At 42.8% G+C, this 23,243-nt stretch overlaps 1 protein-coding gene across 1 annotated transcript in view; it reads left to right on the top strand.

Moving 5' to 3' along the window:
• The first annotated feature begins 2,578 nt into the window (after positions 1-2,578).
• The window catches only part of PGM2 (phosphoglucomutase 2), a 45,464-nt gene continuing 24,799 nt past the window's right edge, over positions 2,579-23,243 (top strand). Inside the window, exons 1-4 of the mRNA XM_003411389.4 lie at positions 2,579-2,710; positions 6,535-6,702; positions 13,026-13,132; positions 21,953-22,037. Coding sequence (XP_003411437.1) covers positions 2,618-2,710; positions 6,535-6,702; positions 13,026-13,132; positions 21,953-22,037 — 453 coding nt within the window. The 5' untranslated portion in view covers positions 2,579-2,617. The remainder of the gene's footprint in view (positions 2,711-6,534; positions 6,703-13,025; positions 13,133-21,952; positions 22,038-23,243) is intronic.

The raw sequence follows: 23,243 nt of genomic DNA, 5'->3' as shown, positions 1-23,243 counted from the left end.
TTTCTTCTGTCGTGGGGTAAAAATATCACAAAGTTTAAAAAAGTAAAAAGAATGTTTTATTCAGCATATATTCAAAAAGGCAAAAGTGGGAAACAGACAACCATGCTGCCACAGCCACGTCTGCCTGAGTTCAAGAAAATATTACAGAACAGACAAAAGTATGCTGCCACAGCCATGTCTGCCCGAGTACTGCAGAGTAAGCAAGAGTGGGAGAACGGGCAAGCATGCTGCCACAGCCATGTCTGCCCGAGTACTGCAGAGTAAGCAAGAGTGGGAGAACGGGCAAGCATGCTGCCACAGCCTTGTCTGCCCGAGTACTGCAGAGTAAGCAAGAGTGGGAGAACGGGCAAGCATGCTGCCACAGCCTTGTCTGCCCGAGTACTGCAGAGTAAGCAAGAGTGGGAGAACGGGCAAGCATGCTGCCACAGCCTTGTCTGCCCGAGTACTGCAGAGTAAGCAAGAGTGGGAGAACGGGCAAGCATGCTGCCACAGCCATGTCTGCCCGAGTACTGCAGAGTAAGCAAGAGTGGGAGAACGGGCAAGCATGCTGCCACAGCCTTGTCTGCCCGAGTACTGCAGAGTAAGCAAGAGTGGGAGAACGGGCAAGCATGCTGCCACAGCCTTGTCTGCCCGAGTACTGCAGAGTAAGCAAGAGTGGGAGAACGGGCAAGCATGCTGCCACAGCCATGTCTGCCCGAGTACTGCAGAGTAAGCAAGAGTGGGAGAACGGGCAAGCATGCTGCCACAGCCTTGTCTGCCCGAGTACTGCAGAGTAAGCAAGAGTGGGAGAACGGGCAAGCATGCTGCCACAGCCTTGTCTGCCCGAGTACTGCAGAGTAAGCAAGAGTGGGAGAACGGGCAAGCATGCTGCCACAGCCTTGTCTGCCCGAGTTCAAAGGACATTACAGAGTCATCAGTATATATTAACACTACAAAACGGGCAAAAGCATTGAAAGCTTCACCTTTTCACAGATTGGCTAGAAACTGTGATCCTACATTTCAAATTGTCCCTCTCAGTAATCATTACTACAGGTTTCAGTAATGACAGTCAGGAAGGTCTTCTCTGGTCCAACAAATTTCTAATCACTAAATGTTAACATGTTGTCAGGAGGGATCAGTCCCTGGAGAAGGACATCATGCTTGGGAGAGTACAGGGTCAGAGGAAAAGAGGAAGACCCTCAACGAGGTGGACTGACACAGTGGATGCAACGATGGGCTCAAGCATAACAATGCTTGTGAGGATGGCGCAGGACCGGGCAGTGTTTCGTTCTGTTGTGCTAGGGTCGCTATGAGTCAGAACTGACTCGACGGCACCTAACGACAACAACAACAACCATTAACAGAAAAAGATAAGAGTGGAAAGTCTTTTGTTATGTGAAACGTTCCCTAAAAGATATTTTCCTGGATTATTTTAGCTATTGTCTTTATACCTCAGGGTCCAGTTGATGTGTCCTTGTGAGTCTCTGTAAACTCTTGTGAGCCCAGCTCCATCTGGGTCACATTCTCTATGCTCAAGGACAGGGAATAATGGCTCCAATATTATTTCCCAAACCACTCCATTGTGTTGTTGGACATTTGGGTTGTTTCCAGTTAGGGGCTACTACAAATAGTGCTGCTATAGCCAGTCCTGCACGTGCCTTTTCACATGCATACATCTCCTTTATGGGTTAAAAAAAAAAAACAAAACACTGCTGTCTGGTCGGATTCCAACCTGCAATCCTATACGACATAGTACCACAGGGTTTCCAAGGCTGCAAAGTTTTACAGAAGCAAACTGCCATATGTTTCTCCCGTAACCACCAACCTTTCAGTCAGCAGCTGAGCGCTTTAACCACTGTGCCACCAGGGCTTCTCCTTTACGGGTTAGGTGCCGGGCTGCTAACTGAAGATGGGCAGTTCAAACCCCTCAGCTGCTCTTGGGAAAGATGTGGCAGTCAGCGTCTGTAAAGATTTACAGCCTTGCAAACCGTATGGGGGCTGTTCTACTCTGTCCGTCCTACAGAGCGGCAATGCCCTGGAATCAAGTCAATGGCAATGGGTTTGGTTGGAATGGGTTTGATCTCCAATTCGCCCGTAATTCATACCTGTGTATGGCCAGAGGTAGTGTGTCAAGTTTCTTTTGAATAACCAGTCGACCCAACACCATTAGTTTTGTTTTTTTTTTTAAAGTCCTTTCCCCTTTGAAATAAACTGTCCATACACATGTAGCCTTATTTCTGGACTCCCCGTTCTATTCCATGGATCTATTTATCTTAATCCTCCCACCTGGTTCTTCTTTTTCAAGATTTTCGTGCCTATTCTTGATCCTCTGCATTTCTACATATTTGTTTAGGATCTTATCTGACTTAACTTTGGCTCTCAGCACATGACAGGGGCCGGGGGCACAGTGGGAACCCAATGCATAGTTGTTGCCTCTTTCCCTTTCCGGGTGCCACCAGCACCCCCACCCCATCTCCAGAGGCGCCCCTGTGAGGTGCAAGGATCCGGGTTGGGCTGAGCCCGTCCTTTCCCCCGCCCCCCTGCCTTTTAAGAGCTCTCCCCGCCCCGCCTCCTTCTCGCCTAGGCGGCCGGAAAGGCGCTCCCTCCTCCTACTTCCCTTGACTGTGGCTGCGCGAGGATGGCGGCGGCAGCAGCGGCTCCGGAGGGCAGCGGCCCCGGCGTGGACACCTGGCTGGACCGGGAGACCGCCCAGTGGCTGCGATGGGACAAGGTGAGGGGTAGCCGAGGGCTCCGAGCGTCGGGAGGAGGCGCCCTGTCCTCGGCCGCCTCCCAGGCTCTGGCGCCGCGTTTCCTGCAGGGAGACTGCTGCCTGTGCTTCCTCCATGCTCCCTCCTTGCACCCGCGGGAAGACGGAGGAGGAGGGCGCGGCGGCCAGGCCTCCCCGGCCCGGCCGGCTTCTGGCAGGTCCTGAGTTTGGCCGGGAAACGTTGTCGGTGCCCCGGGACAAATGCAGCGTCCGGGCTGGGTGGGGCTCCAAGTTAGGGAATGAGGGAAGGAGCGAGGGTTGGTCTGAACGCGGCCCGGTTCTGGGCTCTGTGTGGTGGAGACACGCTCGCAGTCCTGTCACTCAGATCGTCGGATCGTCCTCTTCAGTAGTCTGTACGTGCACGCACACCCAGAGTCGCTCGGTCACGCCTTTTCCTCTCCCTCCTGGGGTCTTTGTAAAGCAGCAATTCCGTCCACCTCTCCAGTGGGCTTGGCTACGTCCGTGTAGGTCCGTACGGGTTCAGGAAAGAGTGTCCCCATGGTTTTTCGGAGAAGACGGGAGGGCTTCACACAGCACCCCAGCTTTTCTCCTCTTCACTCTTTCTTAGATGCTAAAGCAAAGAAAGCATCTGGGACCCAGCTCCGCGCTTCACTCACTCTTTTCTAACTTGAGTCTCTCCCTTCCTGCCTACCTGTGCATTTGTGTGTGCTGTGCCGTTTTCCCGGAATGCTCCCTCTCCCGCCGAGCTCTGACTCATGTTCCAGTTCTGGGCTTATAGTCGCCTACGTGGAGAAGCCTGTCCCGACTAAACCAAACCAAACCCACTGCCGTCGAGTCGATTCCGGACTCATGGCGACTCTATGTCCCGACTACCCAACATAAATATTTTCCCCCAATAGTCTCTCTCAAAGCAGCCCTGCGTAGCTCTTATTCCAAGAAAAACTCATGACTCTTGTAAAACAAATAATAAAATCTACTCGTTTGTAGGTTTATTTGTGTAATGTCTGTCTCCAGGGCTGGCTTCGTAAGCATGGACTTGGTACTCAGTAATGCTTTGCCGTCTACTTCTTAAAATTCTCAATAGTTTTTGAACAAGAGATCTGGTGTATTCATTTTGCTTTGGGCCAACAAACTATATCGCTGGTCTGCTCTGTCTCCTTGAGTATATCCCCTTGTTTATAGCACCTGGCATAGTGCAGAACACATAGTAAAAAAACCCATTGCCATCAAGTTGATTCTGACTCAATGCCACCCTATAGGACAGAGTAGAACTGCCCCATAGCATTTCCAAGAAGGGGCTGGTGGATTCCAACTGCCTACCTTTTGGCTGGCAGCCACCTCTTAACCACTGAACTACCACTGCACATACCAACCCTATACTAAACTAAAAACCAAACCCGTTGCTATCAATTCCAACTCATAGCAACCTTATAGGACAGAGTAGAACTCCCCCATGGGGCTTCCAAGGAACGTCTGATGGATTCAAACTGCTGACCTTTTTGTTAGCAGCTGAGCTCTTAACCACTAGGCCACCAGGGTTTCTGACCCTATACTAAACCAAAAACCAAACCCAGTGCCGTCGAGTTGATTCTGACTCATAGCGACCCTATAGGACAGGGTAGAACTGCCCCATAGCGTTTCCAAGGAGCGCCTGGCGGATTCGAACTACTGACCCTTTGACTAGCAGCCATAGCACTTAACCACTACCCACCAGGGTTTCCTACCCTATACTAGGTACCTAAAAATATTTGCTGAATGAATGATGAATGAAATTGCAAGCCCCTTTAGCAGGAACCAGGTTATGAAGCAGATCCTGCTTCCAAAATGCCATTGGCAACTCCTTGGGTGAAAAAGACAGGCTGTGATTCTTAAGGGAAAGATAATGTTGCCATTTTTGATACCTTAGTGACTTGTGTGTAGAATTTTATTTTTTTAAGTCGAGTTGGTAGTTCAGTGTTCTGTAAAACTTTCCCTTTGAAGAAATAAAAACCTAGTTTCTATGAGATGTTGGGTCTGAGATAGTACTGAGAGGTAGTACCTCCCTTGGTAGAGCTGTGGAGTCCTTGGGTGGAGCAAATGGTTAAGCACTGGACTAGCAAGTTCAAACTCACCCAGAGGTCCCTGGGAAGAAAGGCCTGGCAATCTATTTACAAAAGGTCATAGCCTTGAAAAGCCTAGAGAGCACACTTCTGCTATAATGCACATGAGGTCCGCCATGAGTCTGAATCAAGTCGAAGGCAACTGATTTGGTTTTAGGGTTTTGGTAGAGCTGAAGGGATGTTGTCTTTCTTTGTTTTTGAATTTTTACCATTCCTCATTCTCTTTTTTCTCCCAATTTTTTTTCTGGCTTGAGACATCTAGTGGAGAAGGATTCCCTTCATCCTTACTGTGCCTTTCTTGGATGAACTAAGGGCCCTTAGGGCCCCTAGCAAGCTTCCAGCCAGCTAGAAGCATTGCAGCCCAGCTGTGATTTATCCTAAGACTGGTGAGGTTTCCTGGAAAAAACTTTGCCCCCAGCCCTGCTGGGCCTTTCCACCATCCTTCTTTTTCTCTCTTGTCAATTTTGGTCACTCCCATGCCAGATTCTGATATGCAGCTCTCTTGACTTTTCATTCTTATCTGTCTCCTTCCTTTTACTCGAGGACAAATGTACTTTGTAAATGAGAGAATCACTGATGTGACCTTGAAGCCTCTGTGTTTTCTGATTCAGTCAGCAAATACTTTTGGAATCTCTTTTCTATACCAGGTATGAGCCCTTCTTTGGGGATGCCTGACAATCTGATGGGAAAGATTCTGTGATCGGTGTCTATTGATTTTAATCAAAAAGGTGCAGTTTTTCTTGTTTCTTCTTGAAATTGGAACAATCTGGAAGTGTGGACTTAATTCCAGAAAGACAAGGTTTTATTGCAGTAGCACTTCAATGCTTAATTATGTGGCCATGTGTTGCCCAAGTGGTTGTCTAATTGGATGATAACTGTAAGAAAGTATTTACTTCTTGTTCCCCTGAGTTCTTAATTACAAAGAAAAAGTCTAATGTGGAATTAATATGATTGTCATTATTTTTCTCCATTTTTAATATTTTTTCTGCAACTGTTGTACAAAGGAAATAGAGAACTATATAACAAACTTCAATGATTAACGTAATAGACAACGCACTAGGCTAACGGTTATCAGCTTAAGCAAGTCATCTCTGTGACTTCCTCATCTATAAAATGTTTTTTTTTTTCTTACTTGTCTGCTTCTTGGAGTCCTTGCAAGGTTCAGATTTGACTAGGTATGTGAAAGCACTGTACGAACCATGAAACTACAAAAGTAAGGTTTCAGTTTAGATTATAAAATCTGGGAAAACTTGAGGATGTTCAGGAAGAAGACATTGAGAATATTTAATTAGAACTACCAGCCAGGCAGAGAAAGATGCTTTGTGTTCATTTAATCTTCAAAACCATCGTGTAAAAGGTGTTCTAGATTGTTCCCATTTTACAAACAAGGAAACTGAGAATTCAAGAAGCTAAATTACCTAACAAAAGTGGAGTTGATAAGTGATAGGACTAGGGTTCCTTTCTGGGTATTAGACTCTAAGACCAATGTTCATTCCGTTTCTCCAAAAGTGTTTGCAGTGGTAGGAAAGAAAATGATACATTATAACGTCAACAAAGTGACTTCATACTTCAAATTTCTGAAGCATCAATACATTGGAAAGGCAAAATGTACATAATAATTTTTATATTGGTTTGGATTATTGTGGGTTTATATATACATTTATATTTCAGATAGTTCATCGTCTTATTCACCTGGCTGTATCTGGTATATGCATTTCTGTCTTACAGAATCCGTTAACCTTAGAGTTAGTGAAACGACTGATTGAGGAAGGTAATAAAGAAGAACTACAGAAATGTTTTGGGGCCCGAATGGAGTTTGGGACAGCTGGCCTTCGAGCTGCTATGGGAGCAGGAACTTCTCGTATGAACGACTTAACCATCATCCAGACTACACAGGTACCATGTTTATTTTATAATTTTTAGTTACCCATGCCATATCCCCAGGCCCCTTTTGTACTTGACAGACCTAATTTGTTTTAATTATTGACATGTTTAAGGTGTGTCTAGGCACAGGGAGTCACCACTATTTACTCCATAAAGTAAGTCTGCCGCAGTTGGTTGAAATAGTACTTATTTCAGAACTGATTCATTCATTTCTTATCTAACAGATTTGTTTAGTGTCTACTGTGTGTCAGGCTTTGTTAATGTCACCAACGCCAAACCCTTTGCCGTCGAGTCAATTCCGACTCAAAGCAACCCTATAGGACAGAGTGGAGCTGCCCCATAGGGTTTCCAAAGCTGTAATCCTTACAATAGCAGACTGCCACATCTTTCTCCCACCAAGCGCTTAGTAGCTGAGTGCTTAACCACGATGCCACCAAGACTCCTTTTGGCAATGTAATATTGACTAAAATAGACCAGAATCTCTCATGGAGCTTTCATTCCAGTGCAAGTTCACCAACTGAAGTGACTGACTTTTTTTCCCCTTTATTAACAGGCTTTATTTTTTACAGAACAGTTTTGTTGTTGTTAGTTGCCGTCAAGTTGATTCCGATGCATAGTGACCTCATGTATGTAGAGCAGAAGTGCTCCATAGGGTTTTCAAGGAAGCAGAACGCTAAGCCTGTCTCCCAAGGCGACGCTGGGGGATTTGCACCGCTAGCCTTTCTGCTAGTAGTTGAGTGCTTAAGCATTTGCGCCACCCAAGGACTCCAGAATAGTTTTAGATTTAAAAAAAAAATTGTGCAAAAAGAGCACAGAAAGTTCTCATAGCCTCCTCTTCCCCCTACACACACTTTCCCCTGTTATTAACCTCTGGCGTTTGTGTAGTACGTTTGTTACAATTGATGAGCCAATATTGATACGTCATTATTAACTGAAGTCCGTAGTTTATATATATATTAGGGTTTACTTTTTGTGTTGCACAGGTCCGTGGATTTTGGCAAATACCATATAATGTCGTGTGCGCACAATTGTGGAATCACTGAATGGTTTCACTACCCTAAACATGCCCTGTACCCCACTTATTCCTCCCTCCCTCCCTCTGAACCCCTGGCAACTCCTGATCTTTTTTACTGTCTCTATAGTTTTGCCTTTTGCAGAATATCATATTGTTGGAGCTGACTAACTTTTATGGGCTTGTAATTTTTGCCATGGCTATGCAGGTGCAAATACTGAAAAGCTTTTGTAATGGTCCAAATTACCAAAAGCCTATTCTATTTAGTTTTTATTTACAATATAGGCTGACGCTGTTGCTGTGTTCCCTTGCTTTAATTTGTGAGTTTTGTTGTCAGAGTGCAGACCCAACTTTTAGGAATAGAGATGAAGACTTTGACAAAACAGAATGCCACTTGGTGTTGAGAGTACTGTTTATGAGGGAAAGGAACTAGAACAGATTATTCTGTTTCTTCAACTACTTAGACTTGTTTAAAATGAACATCATTTTAGTTCTAACAAAGGGAAGACCAGACAAATGAGCTAATGAAAACTGCATGTGCTTTATAAGTAAGCTCCTATGTATAAGACACATCTGGGAATATTCTCGTGAAACCCCAGTAAGAAGAGTTTATGTAGGGGTGCAGAGTTGCCATGGGAACCCCTGGTCACATACTCTTGGTAAAGCAATAGAGCTCCCAGAGATCTTGGAGGGAAGGCTTGGAATGGAATGAGCCTGGGAATCCTGTTCCAGGTTATGGACAACATAGGAACCTTCTGTTCCACTTACTATAGACAGTGACAGATTACCTGAAGCGTACATGATGGTTTAAAACAACAATCCCATTTATTTTGCTAATGAATCTGCTATTTGGGCAAGCTCGGTAGGGATACCTTATTTCTGCCCACTTGGCATCAACTGGAGCAGAATCATCTGAAGGCTGGTTCACTCACATGTCTGGCAGTTACTCTGGCTCTTGGCTGGAACACCTATGGTGGCCTGGGCTTCCCTGCAACGTGGTGACTGGGTTCCAAGGGAGAGCATCCAGAGAGAGACAGAGAGCCAGATGGAAGCTCTACTGACTTTTATGATCTAGTCCTGGAAGTCACTTACCCGTCACCGTTGAGTCAATTTTGACGTATAGCGACCCTGTTGAACAGAGTAGAACTGCTCCACAGGGTTTCTAAGGAGCAGCTGGTGAATACGAACTGCCAGCTTTTTGGTTAGCAGCCATAGTACTTAACCACTGTGCCACCAGGGCTCCAAAGTCACCTACTTCCACTCTTATTTGTTAAAAGCAAGTCAGTAAGTTTGGCTCATATTCAAGGAGAGGGTGCATAGATACCCATCTCTTAATGGAGGAGTCTCAATGTCACATTGTAAAAAGTGCATGTGGGATGGGCCATTTGTGGAAAATACAACCTGTCATACCTTCTATTAGGCCTAATTGTTAGGAGGATTCTAAGGGACTCTCCATTAACCTAGAGCCTTTTCTCCTATATTCATTTACATCTAATTTGCAGAAATGGTGAAATCTATCCCAGGAAGGTTGAAGAACCTATTTCACCTTCCCTGTCCCCTGGAGGAATTGATCTCTTATGGGAACATCAGTAACATCAGTGGGTCAAAGAAACTTAATAATATTATCACCCTGTTATAGTGCCTGTGACAACTAAGAATCCTACAAAATCAAGATGAGTAAAAAAAAAAGATGAGTAGATACTTTAAATATCATCTGATTCAACCAGCTACCTTTAGGGAATGTCCTCTACAACCACCTGTCACCCCAAGGTAGCCATTCAGCCTTATATTGGAGGCAAGGATGTAGAAGGTTAAGCCGGTTTTATGAGAGCAGTAGGTGCTTTTTTAAAGTCTTAGCAATGGTTTCAAGATAGAGGGAAGAAGCTTCCCAAGACAAACCTCTCAGGCTTCCACCCCAACCTTGGGCTGTGTCGCCTGACAGAATGCTGATGTGGGATTGTATTGGTCACCTTCACTGATATGGTTTTCACTGTGGTGTGCACCCTCTTGGGAGTCTTTGGGCTCTCTTGGGTGTGAGCTTTCATCCTAAAGGTGCTCCAAGGTTTTCCCTGTTGAGGTTAGGAAGCAGATATGTGTGAGTAAAGAACATCCTAAAGGGAAACAGGTTAGAGACTGGAGGGAAAATTTTGTATTCTTTGCCTCATTGATAAACTTATAATTTCCTTTGGCCAATTAACTTATCCCTCCCCCTTCCTTTAAAAAAAAAAAAAAAATTCTATGTGCTCTCAGACTTCTGAAACTAGATATGGCACATAGTCAATGATGGAGCGCTCACTGTCTTCTGAAGTACCCCATTCCATCTTTGAATTGTTCTCATTAAAAAACAGTCCCCTTATTTTAAGCCAAAATCTGTCTTTCTGCAGCCTTTATGTGTTGGTCACTGTTCTGCGTTTTGAAGCCATACGAACAGGTTTATTTCTTGTGTTTTATGATAACATTTCAGTTCTGAAAACCTTCCTCAGCTCCTCGGAGACTTTCCTCTAGAATAAGCATTTGCCCTTTCCTTAGCCAGTCTCCCCGGTGCTCAGCCTCAGCAGGCCCCAGAGTTTTTTAGAGCAAGTTGGACATGTGAGGATTTGGGGCTAAGGCAATGAGCACCGGGCCTACAAGACAGGAGTCGACAAGGTGGGTAGGTACCTTCCTGTTGTAGGCCTCAGAGCATCAGTACACATGTGTCCTCATTTCCCTGTACTGATCAACCTCAGAAGATACGCCAAACATGATATTCCCAACTATTAGGGAAAAAATAAGTACGCCTTAAATTGGTGAAGCCCTGGTGGTATAGTGGTTAAGAGTTTGGCTGCTAACCAAAAGGCTGACAGTTTGAATCCACCAGCTGCTTCTTGGAACCCTGTGAGGCAGTTCTGCTCTGACCTGTAGGGTCGCCATGAGTCAGAGTCAACTCAACAGCACCGAGTTTGGTTTGGTTTGAATTGGCACTATACTGGCCACAAGGTTGTGAAGAATCCTCCTGCCAAAAATAAAAGTTGTATATATCTTTTAAATAGACTATATTTTCAGAGCAGTTTCAGGTTTACAGAAAAATTGTGCAGAAAGCGCAGAGTGTTTGCGCGTACCCCTCTCGGCTGCATACTTCCTCCTGTTGTTAACATCTTGCAGTCCTGTGGTACATTTGTAATAATTGATGGACCAATATTGGTACATGATTATTAACTAAAGTCCATAGTTTGTATTAGGGTTGACTCTTTGTATTGTAGAGTCCTTTAGGTTTTTACAGTGCATAATATCATGTGTCCACCATTACAACATCATAAAGAATAGTTTCATTGCCCTAAAAATGCCATGTGCTCCACTCTTGTTATTTTCTCTATAGTTTTGCCTCATGTAGAATGTCATAAAATTGGAATCATACAGTACGTAGCTTTTTCAGATGGACTGTTTTCACTTAGCAGTATACATTTGCCTTTTAGGGGCTTATTAACTCATTTCTTTTTATTGCTTAATAACACTACATTGTATGAATATGTAAGGAGCCCTGGTGATGCAGTGGTTAAGAGCTGCAGCTGCCAACCAAAAGGTCGTGAGTTCACATCCACCAGGCGCTCCTTGGAAACTCTATGGGGCAGTTCTACTCTGTCCTATAGGGTCGCTGAGTCGGAATCAACTCGATGGTAACAGGTTTGGTTTTTTTTTTTTGGTTTGGTGGCATGGTGGTTAAGTGCCAGTAACCAACTGGTAACCAAAAGGCCAGTGATTCAAACCTACCAGCTGCTCCATGGGAGAAAGATGTGGCAGTGTGTTCCCATAAAAGATTTACAGCCTTGGAAACCCTATGGGGAAGTTCCACTCTGTTCTTTAGGGTCGCTATGAGTTGGAGTCGACTCAACGGCAACGAGTTTTTAACAGGTATGGGTATACCATGGTTTGTTTATTGAGTTTTGTTTATAAGACTTCCTTTAGCCAAAGTGAAATATGCAATATGAACCATCATTTTTGTCCAATCAACCGGAGTCCTCTTTGTTCTTTAATACTAACCAGCGTTCTAAACCTGCTGGGTGCAAAGATCACTGTTCTCTCATCTTCTGTATTTCAGATGGATGTGATGTTAGCGTACCCACTGAGATGAAGGAATTGTGTACACTGTGTGTGCCAGCATTTCCAGTCGGTAGCAATAGCCTGAAACTCAACACAGTTTTTATTTGTATAGTTGGTTTTTCTCTGTTATTAGACTGATTATGGCCTCATTAAGGTCTCTGCATGCTGAAAAACAGTATTAAAACAAACGAAAGAGGTTTAGATCACTTAATTGTCAAAATCTTATAAAATGTATTGGGTTACTTTCACCTACTGGTATTACAGAACAGGCAAAAATGTCCAAAATGCCTTCCTGTCCACAGTCAGACATTTTAGAACTGGTGTAAAGGAAAAAGCATGGACACTCTGAAGGAAAACAACAATAAACATCATGTTAATAGCATCGAACACATACGTAGTATACTTACTTAGTACTGGGTTCTTCGCGCTTTGCGTGTTTTAACTTATTTAATCCTTACAAGGAAGACAGTGGTAGTTTAGTGTAGAGTGCTTGTCTTCCATGCTGGCAGTCCAGGCTCAGTTCCCAGCCAATGCACCGCAAGCACAGCCACCACCTGTCTGTCAGTGGAGGCTGGCATGTTGCTGTGACGCTGAACACGTTTCAGTGGCACTTCCAGACTAAGACAGACTAGGAAGAAAGGCCTGGAGATCTACTTCTGAAAATCAGTCAGTAAAAACACTGTGGATCACAATCTAATCCCATTGCACATGGGTTCGCCCTGCCGACTCAACAGCAGCTAACAACAGCAGTCCTTACAACAGCCCTAAAGGTAGGACTGTTGCTACTCCTCATTTACAAAAAGAGTAAGGAACTTGTCCAGGGTCATTTGCTCATAGCTGACCACGTAGAGTACAGACCCATGGATTCCAGCTCTAGAGTATGTGCTTTTAACCCCTGCACTGAACCACCTCTAACTAGACTTGGACTCAAACCTCGGCCCTGCTACTTATGTGTCTGAAACTAGGCAAGTCACTTAGCTTCTCTGAGCCTTAGTTTTTCCATCTGTAAAATGGAATTTCTTGGCAAAGTTGATCTGGGGATAGAGATAATAGATATAAAATGTCCAGCACAATGACTGACACATAATAAAGTTGTTATGTTCTTACTGTTTAGTTTAATTACTGAGAGGTTTCCCCTACTCTCTGCTACAATATTCTCTCCTGGAAGGTGAGAAAACTTTTGTGTATCGTGTATGTTTAGAAGATGTGTTATCTATACTTCTTTAATGGATTTGGCATTTTTTAGGGATTTTGCAGGTACCTGGAAAAACATTTCAGCAACCTGAAGCAAAGAGGTGTAGTGATCAGCTTTGACGCCCGTGCTCACCCACCAAGCGGAGGCAGCAGCAGAAGGTATTTAAACATTCTTAGGAAGTGACTTTTTGGTAGCGTATTTTGTGATTTTATTTTTAATCACCACTTCAGTAGCTTGACTTTAAATATATTCGTTAGCCACATTGCTTAACTATAAAAATGATGAGTAATGACCAAGTGGGATTCATACCAGGTATGCAGGGATGGTTCAACATTAGAAAAACAATTAATGTAATCCACCACATAAATAAAAACAAAAGACAAGAATCCCATGATTTTATCAATTGATGCAGAAAAGGCATTTGACAAAGTTCAACACTCATTCATGATAAAAAACTCTCAGTAAAATAGGAATAGAAGGAAAATTCCTCAACATAATAAAGGGCATTTATACAAAGCCAACAGCCAGCATCACCCTAAATGGAGAGAGCCTGAAAGCATTCCCATTGAGATCAGGAACCAGACAAGGATGCCCTTTATCACCACTCTTATTCAACATTGTGCTGAAAGTCCTAGCCAGAGCAATTAGGCTAGATAGAGAAATAAAGAGCATCCAGATTGGCAAGGAAGAAGTAAAAGTTTCTCTGTTTGCAGATGACATGATCTTATACACAGAAAACCCTAAGGAATCCTCAAGAATACTACTGAAACTAATAGAGGAGTTCAGCAGAGTATCAGGATACAAGATAAACATACAAAAATCAGTTGGATTCCTCTACACCAACAAAAAGAACATCTAAGAGGAAATCACCAAATCAATGCCATTTACAGTAGCCCCCAAGAAGATAAAATACTTAGGAATAAATCTTACCAGAGATGTAAAAGACTTATACCTCTGGTAAAATTTAGAAAACTACAGTACACTTCTGCAAAAAACCAAAAGAGACTTACATAAGTGGAAAAACATACCTTGCTCGTGGTTGGGAAGACTTAACATTATAAAAATGTCTATTCTACCAAAAGCCATCTATACATTTAACGCAATTCCAATCCAGATTCCAGTGACATTCTTTAATGAGATGGAGAAACAAATCACCAACTTCACACGGAAGGAAAAGAGGCCCTGGATAAACAAGGCATTACTGAAAAAGAAGAACAAAGTGGGAGGCCTAACTTTACCTGATTTTAGAACCTATTTTAGCGCCACAGTAGTCAAAACAGCCTGGTACTGATACAACAACAGATAACATGGACCAATGGGACAGAATTGAGAGTCCAGACATGAATCCATCCAGATGTGAGCAGCTGATATTTGACAAAGGCCCAAAAACAGTTAAATGGGGAAAAGACAGTCTTTTTAACAAATGGTGCTCCATCTGCAAAATGGATATCCATCTGCAAAAAAAATGAAAGAAGACCCATACCTCACTCCATGCACAAAAACTAACTCAAAATGGATCAAAGACCTAAATATAAAATCTAAAACGATAAAGATCATGGAAGAAAAAATAGGGACAATGTTAGGAGCCCTAATACGTGGCATAAACAGTATACAAAACATTGTTAAGAATGCAGAAGAGAAACTAGATAACTGGGAGCTCCTAAAAATCAAACACCTAAGATTATCCAAAGACTTCACCAAAAGAGTAAAACGATTACGTACAGGCTGGGAAAAAGTTTTTAGCTATGACATTTGTGATCAGCGCCTGATCTCTAAAATCTACATGATACTGCAAAAACTCAACTACAAAAAGACAAATAACCCAATTAAAAAATGGGCAAAAGATATGAATAGACACTTCACTGAAGAAGACATTCAGGTAGCTAACAGATATATGAGGAAATGTTCACGATCATTAGCCATTAGAGAAATGCAGATCAAAACTACAATGAGATTTCATCTCACTCCAACAAGGCTGGCATTAATCCAAAAAATGCAAAATAATAAATGTTGGAGAGGCTGTGGAGAGATTGGAACACTTATACATTGCTGGTAGAAATGTCAAATGGTACAACCACTTTGGAAATCGATTTGGCCCTTGCTTTTTAAAAGCTAGAAATAGAACTACCATATGATCCAGCAATACCACTCCTTGGAATATAAACTAGAAATATAAGAGCCTTTACACGAACAGATATATGCACACACATGTTTATTGTAGCACTGTTTACAACAGCAAAAAGGTGGAAGCAACCAAGGTGCCCATCAATGGATGGATGGATAAATAAATTATGGTATATTCACACAATGGAATACTATGCATCGATAAAGAACAGTGAGGAATCGGTGAAACATTTCATAACATGGAGGAACCTGGAAGGCATTATGCTGAGTGAAATTAGTCAGTTGCAAAACGACAAATATTGTATAAGACCACTGTTAAAAGAACTTGAGAAATAGTTTAAACTGAAAAGAAAACATCCTTTTGTGGTTTCAAGAGAGGGGAGGGAGGGAGGGTGGGAGAGCAGTATTCACTAATTAGATAGTAGATAAGAACTACTTTACCCCCCAAAAAACCAAACCCGCTGCTATCGAGTCGTTTCCGACTCATAGTGACCCTATAGGACAGAGTAGAACTGCCTGATAGAGTTTCCAAGGAGCGCCTGGCGGATTCGAATTGCCGACTGACCTCTCTTGGTTAGCAGCCATAGCACTTAACCACTACACCACCAGGGTTTCCAAGAACTCCTTTAGGTGAAGGGAAAGACAGTACACAATACAGGGGAGGTCAGCACAAGTGGACTAAACCAAAAGCAAAGAAGTTTCCTGAATAAACTGAATGCTTCGAAGGCCAGCATAGCAGGGGCAGGGGTCTGGGGACCATGGTTTCAGGGGACATCTAAGTCAATTGGCATAATAAAATCTATTAAGAAAACATTCCGCATCCCACTTTGAAGAGTGGTGTCTGGGATCTTAAACACGAGCAAGCTGCCATCTAAGATGCATCAATGAGTCTCAACCCACCTGAATCAAAAGAGAATGAAGAACACCAAGGACACAAGGTGATTACGAGCCCAAGAGACAGAAAGGGCCACATGAACCAGAGACTACATCATCCTGAGACTAGAACTAGATGGTGCCCAGCCGCAGTGGATGACTGCCCTGACACAGAACACAACAGAGAACCCATGAGGAAGCAGGAGGGCAGTGGGATGTAGACCCCAAATTCTCATAAGACCAGACTTAATGGTCTGACTGAGACTGGAAGGACCCCAATGGTCATGGCCCCCAGACCTTCTGTTGGTCCAGGACAGGAACCATTCCCGAAGCCAACTCTTCAGACAGGGATTGGAGTGGACAATGGGTTGGAGAGGGATGCTGCTGAGGAGTGAGCTTCTTGAATCAGGTGGACACTTGAGACTATGTTGACATCTCCTGCCTGGAGGGGAGACGAGAGGGTGGAGGGGGTTAGAAGCTGGCGAAATGGACACGAAAAGAGAGAGTGGAGGGAGACAGCGGGCTGTCTCATTAGGGGGAGAGTAACTGGGAGTATGTAGCAAGGTGTATGTAAGTTTTTGTGTGAGAGACTGACTTGATTTGTGAACTTCCACTTAAAGCAGAATAAAAATTATAAAAAATGAGTAAATTTTGTTTGCAAGTTTTAAAAATTCTGGTTTTACATTTGGGTTAGGGAAATACTATTATTTAGATGATTTAGAATTTAATGCCTATCTAAATGAAAGAAATTTTCAAAGTGGCAGTATTTTTTCTCCCTCTCATTTTCTTCTTTTTACTTATTTTTCTTCTCTTCAGCTCTTCATAAGCTTCATGACCCCCTTCCCATTCTGGATTGCCCATCCCAAGCTGCTTTCTTATAACCTTCCCAAACTAATGGCTCTCTCTCTTATGTAGCCTTAAGGGTATAATGGTGATGAAGATAATGATAATAATAATAGCAGCCATCTCCTGAGTGCTAATTATGGTCCAGGCACTGAGCCTGTTTATTCTTTTAATCCTCAAAACAACCTGTGAAGTATATACTATAGTGCCCCAAGATCATAAAAAGAGAAGATGAGCCATGATTCAAGCTTAAGGAGACTGGTTCCAGGGATCAGCAAATTTTTTTTAAAGGGCCGGATGGTAAATATCATACTTTTTAAGCCACAGAACCCTGGTGGCACAGTACTTAAGAGCTTCGTCCGCTAACCAAAAAGTCAGCAGTTCAAATCCACCAGCTGCTTCTTAGAAACCCTCCAAAGCAATTCTGTTCTGTCCCATAGGGTCACTGTGAGTTGAAATTGACCCGATGGCAACTGGTTTATTTATTTATTCATATTTTTGGTTTTTTGGGCCAAAGGATGTCTGTGGCAACTATTCAACTTTGCCGTTGGAGTGCAAAAACAGTTTTTTTTTGTTTGTCATCAAGCTGATTCCGACTCATGGGGACCCCATGTGTATGTTAAAGTAGAACTGCATTCTACAGAGTTTTCAGTGCTGATTTTTTTTTTGGAAATAGATCACCAGGCCTTTCTTCCCAGGCACCTCTGGGAAGACTGAAGCTGCCAACCTTTCCGTCAAGCACATTAACCATTTACACCATGCAGAGACTCCAAAATAGCCATCCAAAAAAAAAAAAAAATTGCTGTTGAGTGGATTTCGACTTATAGCGACCCTATAGGGCAGAGTGGTACTGCCCCATAGGGTTTCCAAGGCTGTAAATCTTTACAGAAGCGGACTGCCACACTTTTCTTCTGTGGAGCAGCTGGTGGGTTCGAACCTCCGACCTTTCGGTTAGTAGCTGAGTGCTTAACCACTGTGCAACCAGGGCTCCTCAGAACAGCCGTAGACAATAGTAAATGAATGGGTATGGCTATGTTCCAATAAAACTATGAAATAGGCTGTGGGCTGAATTTGGCCCGTGGCCCACAGCTTGCCAACCCCTGCTCTTAACCATGTTATGTGACTTTTTTTTTTTTAATTAACTGAAGCTATCTTTTTAAATTTTTTATGTCAACACTTCCCCATTATGATTAATATATATATATATTTTTAACCATTCCAGACCATAAATTTTAGTCATTTCTTAGACTGGAAGAACATACAAATATTTAATATCAATGAAAGATTTCATTGACTTTCCAGGACTGAGATGAGTTTATGGAGCCCTGGTGGCACAATGGTTAAGCACTCAGCTGCTAACCCAAAGGCTGGCTGTTCAAACCCACCCAGTGGCTCCGCAGGAGGAAGACCTAGTGATCTGCTTCCCTAGTAAAGATTACAGCCTAGGAAACCCTATGGGGCATTTCTACTCTGTCCTATAGGGTCGCTATGGGTGGAAATAGGCTTTACAACATCTAACAACAACAATCTTTGTGCATTAGCTTTTAAGGTAAGAGAGAAGCACTGATGGGAACACTTGTGTAGCCGTAAAGAAGGGAGCATGGCCAGGACAATAGACCAGATGACATCAGCCCCAGATTGAACTTGGAAACAGTGTCTGAGGTTGTCTCTGGCCTTTAGCTTTGTAGGCTAAGAAATACGGCTTTTGTTAGTAAACCAAAGGGAAGCTGTAGCTTTCAGGGATAGATCCAGGGGGACTGAATTCACAAGAGTGATGTGATATAAGCTGAATATCAATTTGTCAACTAACAGTGAAACATTTAGCTCTTCAAAGAACAAGGTCAAAGCTATGCTCTGCCTGCCATAGAGACGGGTTGAATCCTCTAGCCACAGCATGCACGATGTTTATAATAGCTAACTCTTCCTGTTTAGCTCTCACATTTCCTCATTTTAGACTGATTACCCTGTTTCTGTTTGCTGCATCCTTCTGATATGTTAGCAGTGTCAGTTAAGGTACGAATATTTCTTTCTCTGGCCCTGGAGCCGTATCATTTCTTTAAAGTGGCTGACGTTACTGATTCTATTTGAGCTTAGGGTTCAAATCTCAGAGTTGGATGGAATGGGATGGAGTGGGCTCATGTACTCTGTATCACCTGCAATGTGTAAGATATTTGGCGATCAGGACGTAAATATAAATACTAAACCAGTACATGGTTAAGTATTTATAATGGGCAAATAGAATCTTCCTAAAGAGTTAGGAACTATCACAGTCATGGAATTTTATCTAAGGAAATGTTTGTTTATTCTTTAATCTTCAAATTTTAAACATCTAGTAGGGAACATAACTGCTAGCATATACAGAGAAAACATGGAGTCTTTTTTGCACACGTTTATAACTAGCTCATGTGCGCATATCTCAATGTACATACATATATGTACACACAATATATGTTATACATTGTATATGTAACAGATTCCTGGTGGTGCAGTGGTTAAGAGCTCAACTGGTAACCAAAAGTTCCGCAGTTGGAATACACCAGCCACTCCTTGGAAATCCTGTGGTGGCAGTCCTACTCTGTTCTATAGGGTCACTATGAGTCGGAATCGACTCAGTGGCAACATGTTTACAGGTATATGTTATGGATTGAATTGTGTCCCCCAAGATATATATGTTGTAAATCCTAACTCCTATACCAAAAAAAAAAAAACCAAACTCGTTGCCATCGAGTCGATTCTAGCTCAAAGCAACCCTAAAGGACAGTACTCTTCTACTGAACTTGCCCCATAGGGTTTCCAAGGAGTGCCTGGTGGTTTCAAACTGCTGACCAGTTTAATGATTAAAGAATAAACAAACATTTCCTTAGATAAAATTCCATGACTGTGATAGTTTCTAACTCTTTAGGTTAGCAGCCATAGCTTGTAACCACTACGCCACCAGGGTTTCCCTAACCCCTATCCAAATCCAAAAACCAAACCCATTGCTGTCGAGTTGATTCCGACTCATAGCGACCTTATAAGGCAGAGTAAAACTGCTCCATACGGTTTCCAAGGAGCGCCTGGTGGATTCGAACTGCTGACCTTTTGGTTAGCACCCCAATGCTTAACCACTATGCCCCCAGGGTTATATTCTCTTTTGGGAATGGGTTTTCTTTGTTATATTAATGACATTAGTGTAGAGTATGTCCTGAGTCAATCTCTTTTGAAATATAAAAGCAGCGGATTAAGTAAGCAGAGTAGGGGGAGGATAGATGCCAAGCCACATGAAGATCACCAGGGGACAAGGACTTTCACCCAGAGCCAGTAGAGAAGGAGGCTTCCTCTAGAGCCAGCACCCTGAATTCGAACTTCTAGTTCCTAAACTGTGAGAAAATAAATTTCTGTTTGTTAAAGCCATCCACTTGAGGTATTTCTGTTATAGCAACTCTACGTAACTAGGACAGTATATATGTATACAACATGCAGTGTCATGGTTAGGTGCCACTGAGTCAATTCCTACTCATAGTGGTGACCCCACATACAACAGAACAAAACACTGCCTGGTCCTGCACCATCCTCATCCTCATTGCTGTGTTTGACCCCATTGTTGCAGCCACTGTGTCAGCCCATCTCATTGAGGGTCTTCCCATTCCCAAAAGAGAATATAACCCTGGGGGCATAGTGGTTAAGCATTGGGATGCTAACCAAAAGGTCGGCAGTTCGAATCCACCAGGCGCTCCTTGGAAACCGTATGGAGCAGTTCTACTCTGCCTTATAGGGTCGCTATGAGTCGAAATCACCTTCCTCTGACCTTCTACCAAGCATGATGTCCTTCTCCAGGGACTGGTCCCTACTGATAGCATGTCCAAAGTACATGATATGAAGTCTCGCTGTCCTTGTTTCTAAGGAGCATTCTGGCTGTACTTCCTCCAAGATAGATTTGTTGTTCTTCTGGCAGTTCATGGTGTATTCAGTATTCTTCGCCAATATCTCATATAGCATATAGTTGTTGAGTATCTCCTTTGCCAACTTTAAAACAGTACCTGTAAAGTCATTCTAAAGACAAACGTTTCATGAGGTGAAAGTGACTTCTGTGCCTTCTAGTGAATGTAATTTGGACTTTAGTCAGGTTTTCATTTAAATCATTTTGTTGAATTTTGTTTTTATGACTTATTTAGATGCATTTTTTAACTGTCAAAGACATTTTTATATTATTATTGACCATAGGGGTTTTAACACCTGAGTAGTTTAAGTGCAGAGATCTCCTCTTTAGGGCCCAGTTAGCTCTCAGGACAGGGCTCAGTGGAGCTGGTGCTCAGGAAGTGTTTGGGGAGAGAATGAGTAATCAAGTGGTTTAATCCTGCCACAGTGAAGTGTTCCTTGAAAGTAAAAGGCTCATTTATTTGTAATAAAGTATTTTAACCCAAGCATGAAAAAGATTTGATGCCATTCTTTGTGTCCTGCCCTTGGAAATTGAGAAAAATAGAGATTTTGTCTTTTACAGACTTGTAGTCTAATGAGAGCCAAAATTTATAGACATTGTTCCTGGTTATTTCATAGACAACAACATCTCATCAAATGTTAGTCTGCATAGTATATGCTCTATCGTGATAGGTTTAGACCAGGGTTTCTCAGCCTTGGCACTGTTGACATGTGACTTTATACTGGGCTGGGCAATTCTTTGTTACGGGGGCTGTCCTGTGCATTGTAGGGTATTTAGCAGGATCACTGGCCTCTACCCACTAGATGGCAGTAGTACCACCTCACCCCAGTGTGACAAAAAAACCATGTCTGTAGACATTTCGGATGTCCCCTAGGGGCAGAATCGCCCTGACCAAGAACCCCTGAGATAGGTGGAGAGTCCAGAGACTTCGGTGCAGGCCTGGCTCAGCCACTGAGTGGCTTTTGGACATAGTGCAAGAAAGTCACCTGGCCTTTCTCGGCTTTGGTCACCCTTCTATAAAACAGAGAGTGGAATGAGATGACTGCTAAGGTTCCTCCAGCGTTAGTGCTCTATCCCTGTGTAAATAATTTACCATAAATGTTTTCCTTGATCTGGATGCTGTATTCAGCTTAAAGAAGTGGTCAGACATTCATTGTCTCCTTTCCCATCACCAATGGTCTTGACAATGCTTTTCCTTTTTTCCCCTTGTCACTTCCAGGTTTGCCCGACTTGCTGCCACCACATTTATCAGTCAGGGGATTCCTGTCTACCTCTTTTCTGATATCACCCCAACCCCGTTTGTGGTGAGTAACCATTTCCTTTTCTAATTTCCTATCACAGAAAGGCCGATGGGACCTGGCTGAGTTTCACAGTATTTAGGGCTATTGGAATTCAGGTATTTGAGTGACAGAAGAGCTCCTTGGCATTTCTCAGTCATTCTCTTTTCTATCCAGAAGCATTTCTCCCACATCCTAGTATTATTTCTCTGGTATTCAGCTATTGATTCATCAGAATATAATTTTTAAAAAGTACAATTTTTTTATGCTTGCGTTCTGGACATATTTTAGCAAGCTAGCAAAATAGGAGTCGTGGTGGTATGGTGGTTAAGCGCTTGGCTGCTAACCGAAGGTTGTCAGTTCAAACTCACCAACCGCTCCGTGGGAGAAAGATGATGTGGCAGTCTGCTTCCGTAAAGATTACAGCCTTGGAAACACTATGGGGCAGCTCTGCTCTGTCCTGTAGGGTTGCTATGAATCAGAATTGACTCGACGGCAATGAGTTTTGATAGCAAAATGGGTTTATTGTTTGTTTGATTTTTAGTTTTTTTAAGATTTGTTTATAGTTCTTTTTTCCCTACTATCAATATTAGGAGACTTCTTGGGTCTAAATCTGAAATCAACTCACACCCTGTCTTATCATGAGTATTTTTGACAAGTTGGTGCAATAGCTTCTTATACAAATCTTTCATTCTGAGTACTAATCATGGACAGCCCAGAAAGCATGCTTGGTGTATTTGAGCAAGAATTTTGTCCAATCTTCAAGTAGCAGGATCTGAACAAAACGACAGTAAGGACTGTGCAGGTGTTGCCTTTAAGTAGACAGAACTTTTAAGAGCAGGTCCAGATGCTGAGAATATGTATTTTTAGAAAGTAAGCCAAAAACCTGATTTGGATGCAGTTACGTACATCAAATATAAATGCGGCAATATAAATAGAGGAGAAGTAAGTTTCAGCAGTTCTGTGTTTTCTGTCTTCAGTGCGGTGACAGGCAGCTGCAGCACCTCCTAGACTGGAAGTAATCCAGGAGACCACTCGATATCACATCCAAGTTTAGTTCAAGTTTCATTGTTTGATGGGAACATTGTAGTTTCTTCAAGCATCCTAGTTGTATTCTATAGATATGTGTTCATAGCTGTTATTTTTATATCAGACATGAATTAAATTAGTGTCTCATGATCATTTGCTCACACCATGGAGTGATTCTCCCCTTTGCTTTGCCCCAACATACCT

Source organism: Loxodonta africana, chromosome 5, assembly GCF_030014295.1.
Source record: "Loxodonta africana isolate mLoxAfr1 chromosome 5, mLoxAfr1.hap2, whole genome shotgun sequence".
NCBI classification, from domain to species: Eukaryota; Metazoa; Chordata; class Mammalia; order Proboscidea; family Elephantidae; genus Loxodonta; species Loxodonta africana.
This window is presented reverse-complemented; position numbering and strand designations above follow the sequence as displayed.